This window comes from Mustela putorius, unplaced genomic scaffold (genome assembly GCF_011764305.1).
Source record: "Mustela putorius furo isolate JIRA1106 unplaced genomic scaffold, ASM1176430v1.1 tig00000594_pilon_pilon_pilon, whole genome shotgun sequence".
In the NCBI taxonomy this organism is placed as follows: Eukaryota; Metazoa; Chordata; class Mammalia; order Carnivora; family Mustelidae; genus Mustela; species Mustela putorius.
Genome location: NW_025421427.1, coordinates 1,018,572 through 1,026,472, shown reverse-complemented (window position 1 = coordinate 1,026,472; position 7,901 = coordinate 1,018,572). Strand labels below are relative to the sequence as shown.

The following is a 7,901-nucleotide window of genomic DNA, read 5'->3' as shown; positions in this document are numbered from 1 at the left end:
TCTGTCACATGGGGCCCCAGAGAGAAGACAGCTGAGTAGGAACCAGGGAGCGAGGTCTCACCAGAGACCTGATTTTCCGATGCCTTGATCTCATATTTCCCGGTTTCCAGAACCATGAGAAATCACTAGCTTTGTCCCTAAGCCACCACATCTGTCGCATGTTCTCTTATAGCAGCCCAAAGGGGCTCCGCCAAGCTTGACTTGATTCCTACCAAGATCGCTGTGTTTTCGGAAGTAGGAAGAAAATAATCAGTGTGAGATCGGCCCAGAATTCTATGACACAAAGTGGCTTTCCAGAAGATACTTGAAGCAACAAAAAAAGATAGCCACGAAACGATTAATAAAATGCTCCCTAAAAAATAAAATAAAAACCAGTATTCACAATGAGGATAATTCTCCATTTATATTTTCACAACTCTGGGTCCCACAACACTTTCGGCCACGTTTGTGGACACAGGGGCTAAAACCCAATTCCCGGAGATTTCCTCCTTCCCCATGAGCTGCTTGCTTCCTCTGGTGAGTCCGTCCAGGACCGAGGCGGCCACCCAGGGAGAGGCGAGGGTATGGGCCCCTCAGCCCCCACTGCTTACAGAGCTCTGCTTTGCCAGTCCAAGCCAGATCTGCAGCTGCTGGGAGATGCTCTGTGGGAAAACTGGGAAGGTCAGACTCCGGCCTGGCCCGGGGCAGGCACGTGCAAAGCAATATGCAAACGAGCATGCTGAGGACCCAGCTTGGGGCTCTCTTACCTGGCGCCCTAGGCGGAGGCTAGGGGAGTCTGAGGGCCTCTCCGGGGCCATGTCCATGCAGTGGGAGGCACCGGGGATGAGAAGGGCTAACTCCGAGGGTCCCAAGGCTTGTGTTACACTCAGCACGTGCCAGGGGTCTGTGTCCCCTGGTAAGAAAGGGAACAATGGTGTGCTGTGCCCCAGCTAGGTGTGGATCTAGGAGGCAGGGTCCAATGCCTGGCTCACCATTAATGAACAGCACCTGGGTGGCCCCGGGGGTCTGGCCACCATAGTACGAGTTGGTCTGGCCCACAGCCTGCACGACGGATGAAGTGGAGAGACCGAACACCTGCTCGCAGAGCTCCAGCTGGGAGGGCAGTGCTGGGAGCCGGGAGAAAGGGCATCTGGGGCCCTCACAGGTGACATCTGTGAAAGGAAAGTCTGTCATCCTGGGGCCTACAGCCCTCCCCTTTACTAATCACTTATAGAGCTTTCTCTGGTGATGACCACATCTGCTCCATACTCTCCCTTGAGTAAGTTCCTGGTCAAGTCTGTGATGGAGAAAGCCCCGGGAAGGAGGAATCCCAGAGGGAGCATGACAGGCTCCAGAAAAGCATCCGGCCAGGGATAAAAACCTTCAGGAATTAGAAAGAGTGAGCCAGACCAGGCAAAGACAGAAAAGAGAAAGCCTCATAAAGAGGGGAGCCTGCACGTGCACATAGGTTGGAGGAGGGGGCAGACACAGGAGTGAAAAGCACAAACTGGACCTCGCCTCCCTTGCTCAAATTCCCTAGCTCCCCACCCCAGCCTTCATGGAACTCCCTTAGCCTGACACTCACTCACTCCTTTCTCCACCACCTATTGAGCACCTCCTGTATGCTCAGAGGCATTGTGAACAGTATTGGGAACACAGCAGAAACCAAGATAGTCCCAGGATCTGAGGTGACAGAGCTCACAGTGCAGAGGCGACAGGCAAAAAGGTCTGTATGATAAGACTGTGGAAAGCACTAGGGGGGGAAACACAGAGCTATGGAGGGGGTGGGACAGTAAGCCAGGGGGCAGACTTAGCTCTAGCAATCAGGTAAGGCTTCCTGAGGAGGAAGCATCTTGTGAGGAGTGAACTGGGTGACGAGAGGAAGACAAGTAATCCAGGACAAGCGAATAGTATGGGCCAAGTTCCTGAGGTTTCAAGAAAGCTGGTACATTAGGGGGTCAAAATATGCAATGTCTTATTATCACCATCATCATCATCATCATGATAATAATAATAAGTATTTGGGGAGTACCTGCTGTATACCAGTGTTATTCTTAGCATGTGACATATATTAACTCCCTTAATTCTAGAAACCACCTTATGAGAGAAGCGCTGTCATTATTCCCACTTTGCAGATGTGGAAACTAAGGCCCAGGGGGAGAGCTTAGGTTATTTGCCCAAGTTTGTACAAGATCACATCGCTATGAAACAATGGAATTGGACTTGAGTACTTCACTTTAAACCATATCTTCATTGCCTTCAAGGGATGTGGAAAGGATCTGAACGCTGGGGTATGGTACTCAGATTTAGCCCTGAAATTACAGGATGTTCCACTACATTCGTATTTCAGAGAAACAAACACCTTTTTAGTATAAGTATGTTCCATGCGATATTTAGGTCATGCACTAAAAAATGTTTATCTGAAATTCAAATGTAACTGGGCATCCTGCATTGTATTTGGCAATCCCACTCTAGGACCCATGGGTTTTGAGCAGAGGAAGGACAAGGTCGTATTTAGAAAGATCACTCTCGATGCAGTGAGGAAATTAGATTTTATGGGTGAAAAGAAGACCTGGAGACCAGAGAGGAGGCTGGGTCAGAGATGGAGGCAGGAGGGGCTGGGGGCCTCCACCGGGACAGCAGAGCTGGGAACAGAGAGGAGCTGCGGTGAACAGGCAGGGCTCAGGGACTGACAGGCTGTGGGGGCAAAGGGAAGGAGGCACGGGAAAGGCTGCCAGGGTTTCTAGATGGTAACTCAGGAGATGGTGGGGGCCCTTCCCAGGACAGGGATACGGATGAAGCGCAGATTGGAGGGGTGATCACCTATGTGGAGGGCTTGTGTGAGAGAAGCTATGTGAGTGCCCAGGGCACACGCACACTCCAGTGGAGTGTCTATCTTCTAGACCCACACCCACAGGCTAGACAATGCACAGCAGTCTGGCCAGTTGTGCCAGCGAAATGAAAATCAGTCCGGACCCTCCAGGAGACAACTTCTCTGGGCACAGCACAGAATACTGTTTTGGGGGGTGAGGGTGCGGTGGGTCACTCACAGAAGCCGAACTCCGTACAAGTCTGGTACAACCACTGCCGGTCACCCACACCGGACACCTGGGGGTCTGTGGCCTTCAGTCGTGCCACTGTCTCTGCTCGGGAGAAGCTTAGACACCGCTGGCCCAGGCTGTGCATGACAACCTAGAGGACAATATACACACATACATACATACATTCCTCCTGTCCTGGCAGCAAGTCAGGACCCACGGCCAGAAAGCATACATAAGTCCTTGCAAGTCAAAGGTCAGAAATCCAAAGATCTGCAGAGTTCTCGTGGGAATCAGGGGTCAGAGTGAGTGGTGCCTGGGTGCATGTGTGTTAGAGGTACTAGATGGCTGTGAGACCTTGGGCAAGTGATCATCTCCTGGACCTCGGTTTCCTCATCTGTAAGTGGGGATGAAAACAGTGCCTCGCTCCTAGAACTATCAGGAGGATTCTGTGAAATAATATATGTGAAGCCCTTCTTAACAGCATTTGGTCCAGACAGCGCTGGAGAAGGAAGAGCTCTTTGTAGCTGTGGATTCCGTGGCTGGAATCCCCGGCTCTACTACATTTCCTCCTTCCTTCTGTAAATGCTAATTGAGCTTCTGCGCTGCGCTAGACTCTGTTGCAGGCCCGGGGAAGTGGACAGAACAAGATGGGCGAAAGAGGTAACAGTCACAGTCGCTAACGCCTGCAAACGGCATGCTTCCCTTGACCGAAGTCACTGCACCTTCTAGAGGGCCCGGAGGTGTCATCCCTATTTCACAGATGAGGAAACTACAGCTCAGAAGGGTTCACGCTGGCCCAAGGTCCCAAGGTCTGGCAGAGGAGCAGGCACCCTTTGCCGACTGACCCTGCTCCCCCGCACCAACCCGTGCGCAGGGCCTCTCACCTGCACTGCCCGCCGGAGCCCGTGGTAGGGCGCGGAGAGGCTGCGGTTGCTCCGGCCTTCGAGGAGGAGTCCGCAGAGCCGCCGCACGCTCAGCGGCGCTCCCGCCTGCGCGTCGTACTGCACGGTGCCCCCGACCAGCGCCTGCAGCGCCCCCAGCAGCTCCGCCTGGTCCTCCGCGCGGTCCAGCGACGTGCAGGCGCCCAGCTCCGCCCGCAGCGCCCCGCGAGCCTCCGGGCCCGCGCGCAGCCGCCGCTCCACCTCCGCGAAGGCTGCGGACGCCGCTGCCCGGCACTGCGGGGAACGAGGGTCCGCGCTGGTGAAGACTCCGGCCTGGGCCTCGCCTTTCCTGGCCCCCGACCCACGTCCTTCGCGAGCGCTCCACTTTCCCGGAATGCCCGCCCGAGGCCGCGCCCCGCTAGCCTCTCCCTCCTGAGAGGTCGGCGCCCAGCGCGGAGCCACACCCCCTGAGAGGCTCCCCCCCCCCACTCCCTTACCCCGCGCGGAGCCTCTCCCTCCTGATAGGGTCTGTTCACCGACCCCCTTTCCCCGCGCGGAGCCTCAATCCCCTGAGAGGGTCGCCCCCCCTCCCGACTCCCTTACCCCGCGCGGAGCCTCTCCGATAGGGTCTGTTCACCCCCCCTTTCCCCCCGCGCGGAGCCTCAATCCCCTGAGAGGGTCGCCCCCCCTCCCGACTCCCTTACCCCGCGCGGAGCCTCTCCCTCCTGATAGGGTCGGTTCACGGACCCCCTTTCCCCGCGCGGAGCCTCAATCCCCTGAGAGGGTCGCCCCCCCACCTCTTACCGGGAGCCGAGCCTCACCCCACCCCACCCCACCCCATAGGGTCGTCCCATCCCAGCCACCCCAACAAGCGCGGAGCCTCTCCCTCCTGATAGGGTCGCCGCCCCAGGCCCCGTCCCGCATCAGCCCCGCCCCTGCTAGGGCGCCCCGCTTTTCGGTGCCCGCCGCATCTCTCCGTCCAGCGCTCTAAAGTCCGCCCACCTTCCGGGTCTCGGGCCTCCCTCAGACCCCCGCACCTTGCAAGCTTCCCCCTTTTCCTCTAGCCTCCATTTCCAAGGCCTCCCGTCCCCCTACCCCCTCGGACTGATCCCATCTCCTACCTCGGGGGATCCGCCGACAGCCGTGCTCATTAGGCTTCTGGACACCACCTGCAGGGGGGCCGCGGGAGAAGGAATCAGGGGGCTCCCCGCGCGAGGACCCCTCCCGCACCAGCCGCCCGCCGTCTTCACCTCGTTATACTCCGAGAAATCCAGCACGGCCCGCACCGGAGCGGAGGAGGCCACCGAGGCGAAAATGAGGTGGGGGAACTGCAGAAGGACAGCCGTCAGCCTGCGGGCCGAGGGACCGGGGACCCCACACTCCCGCCTCCCCGCGTCACTCCCGCGTCCTGCGGTCTTAGGCAAGACCCCACCCTCTGGTGACTCTGGTGACAAGTTCCTCAGGGGGGAGAGGAGTGCGCGGGGCGAAGCGAACGGGAACCGGGTACCCTTTTCCTCGGAAGGGGACCCCCCAGCCCGCCCCCAGAGTCCCGGGGACCTTCAGCCTGGCCCAGGCGGCCAGGGAGCCGGCGTACGAGCCTCCGAAGCAGATCCAGGGGCTGGAGACGGACACATTGAAGAGGCGGGCGAGTGCCAGGCGGGCCGAGGCCACGTCCGCCAGCCTGGGGGCAGAGGGGAGGCTCGGTGGGCCCTACTTGCCGGAAGTCCCCGAAGATTCCCTCCCAGCGCGGGCGGGGACCCGGAGACACGACTGGGAGGGGGGTGTGGCCGGACGCCAGGGCTCTTCTCCCGGGATGGGGGTGAGGGATCCCCGTGCCCCGGGTTCTTAGCCTGGGCCAGGGGAGGCCCCTCGGGAGAGCCTCCACCCGCCCCCCCCCCCCGACTACGTGGGGGAGGAAAAACTCTGAGGCGTTTTAAGTGGAAACCTGACAAGTCCGGGCAGAAAGGGAGAGCCACTCGGGAAGACCTGGGGTCCCAGGCTGGAGCGGGCGAAGCCAGCGGAGGAAGGACAGACCCAATTAAAAGGGGCTCTGGGATGCGTCTAACATCCTCTTTCCTATCCCAAGTGTTTTTCTTCCTACCCGGACTTTCGGGTCAGAAACCGGTAGCGCTTGTGGAACATGGAGAGACCGAGAGAAAGAAACACCGAGGTGGGGACAGGGAGGGGTGCAGGCGGAAGGAAGGCCGAGAGACGCCAGGCGGGAAAGGGACAGGTCAGGCCTGCGGGAGCAGTGGAGAACAGCGGAGCAGGTGTAGGACCGGGAGGGGCGGTCACCAAGTCAGGTCCGGGAGGGGGAGAAGGGGGAGGGAGCTGCACAGACGTGGGGGGCAGCCCCCTCCCTGCGGAGGGAAGCGTGCTCCAAAGTCCGGAGAACCGCGGGGCCTCAGTAGCTGGAGCCCAGAGAGCGGGAGCAAGTGTTGGTCTGAGGGTTCACAGCGGACCTCGGGGCCACCCGAAGATTCTCGTTTCCTCTAAGCGAGAGAAGAGGCCTGTGAGAGACGCCCTCGAGGGGGTCTGTGCTGTGCGCGGCCCTTAGCCGCATCTGGACTGTACCCCAGCGGGGTACAGCCCCAGCGGGGCTGGGGCAGAAGCGAAGACGAGTGGGGACGCTGTGTGCGAGAGGGAGGCAAGTATGGCCTGAGAGAAAGAGAGGGAGGATAGAGACCCAGAGATCCAGAGAGACTGGAAAAGAGAAGAACACATGAGCCAGAGACCCAGGGGTCCGCTTCAGGCCGCGCCACAATGATGCACCGGCCACAACGATGTAGGGAGGCTGAGACGCAGACCCGCCATCCCACCGCCCCAAACAAGTCACTCACGCGAACCGGCTGGACAGGAAGCTGAGCTGGGCCACGTCCAGGCCCCCAGCGGGCACACTCAGGCCGTAAAACCGGTGCTCCAGGCCGATCACCAGGGCCCCCCAGGCTGGAGCCAGTGCCGCAGGGTGCCCTGTGAAGAGCGTGTGGTTGGGGGGCGCGCAAGCCGCCCCTGCCCCCACCAGCTCCCCAGCCGCGTCTCCCCCATCCTCGTTTCTTACCTCTCATCACGGAGCCCGACCCCAGGCTGCCCTCGCCGCCCAGATGCAGGAACACGGGTCCCCGCGGGCTGGCCCAGTGCCGGTCATTCACCCAGTACCGCTGTCGGGTGAGACAGGGAAGAAGGAACAGGCTGGCGAGGCCTGACCTCTCCTTTCCTCCCGGTGCCTCGCAGCCTCTCTCCCTTCTCGCTCTTCCTGCGTGTTATTGGTGGTACGTGAAATAGGCTTGTTTATTTATGTGTCCCTTTCTCCCCTGCTTGTCTCTTCAGAGGGCCACAGGGCGCTGACAGAGGGCAGAGGAGGAGCCCTGGGGTCCAGGGATGTGGGGACTGGGGGCAGAGATAGGGAAGGAAGGTGGCCGCGGGCTCCCCTTCTCCGGGCCTCACCTGCAGGAAGGATCGCCTGTCGGATGTGTTGAAGGGGTCCAGCGGCTGCTCCAGCCACCCCTGTTTCGGGAGGGCCCCAGCCCCTGGGCTCGAAGTCAGGCTCAGGCCCGAGCTCTCCTGAACCCGCTGGATGTGCTCCCCCAGGCGTCTCAGGAGGGAGCCTGTGGGACACAGACCGGGAAGGAGTCAGGCCAGGCCCCCTGGGGAGACCCTGCCTGACCCTCAGCGTCTTCCTACCTGGAGCCAAGGACGCCCAGAGGGAGAGCAGGAGCAGAGGGCCCAGCCACAGGGCGGGCCTGCCGGCCATGCTGTCCGCACAAGCCTCCGGGTGCTCTGCTCGCCTGTCACCCTTCGTCAGGTGTCCGGCGCGGCCTGCACACTTATATCCTGTCGACATGAGCTCAGGTTCTTTTCGGACGCTTCTCCCCGGACAGGCGTCTGTGGGAGTCACCGCAGCGGGGCAGCGACGCGGGAGTGGGCATGTGGAGGCCTGCAGACCTGGGCCCTGAGATCCATTTCTCGCTCGCTCCCTGCCCCTGGATTTCCCATCCCTCTG

The 7,901-nt window shown here is 60.2% G+C and overlaps 1 protein-coding gene across 1 annotated transcript; it reads right to left on the bottom strand.

The window, feature by feature from the left end:
* Positions 1–393: 393 nt before the first annotated feature.
* On the bottom strand, positions 394–7,681 carry PRSS16 (serine protease 16). Its single transcript, XM_004778740.3, has 12 exons — positions 7,583–7,681; positions 7,346–7,506; positions 6,960–7,059; positions 6,742–6,871; positions 5,459–5,582; positions 5,152–5,229; positions 5,023–5,070; positions 3,905–4,195; positions 3,030–3,171; positions 972–1,151; positions 747–892; positions 394–641 (listed from the first exon to the last, which is right to left on the bottom strand). Exons 1-12 carry the CDS (start codon positions 7,650–7,652, stop codon positions 573–575), a joined length of 1,539 nt encoding a protein of 512 aa, XP_004778797.2. The 5' UTR covers positions 7,653–7,681; the 3' UTR covers positions 394–572.
* Positions 7,682–7,901: the final 220 nt, after the last annotated feature.

What these genes read in the sequence shown, in the direction of transcription:
- PRSS16 (XM_004778740.3), bottom strand. Translation starts at nt 7,652, where the DNA reads ATGGCCGGCAGGCCCGCCCTGTGGCTGGGCCCTCTGCTCCTGCTCTCC. An exon ending in TTCCTGTCCAGCCGGTTCGC is followed by an intron (nt 5,583 to 6,741) that starts GTGAGTGACTTG and finishes CTCTGCCCCCAG; the next exon opens with GCTGGCGGACGTGGCCTCGG. An exon ending in GCCTCCGCCTAGGGCGCCAG is followed by an intron (nt 642 to 746) that starts GTAAGAGAGCCC and finishes GTTTTCCCACAG; the next exon opens with AGCATCTCCCAGCAGCTGCA.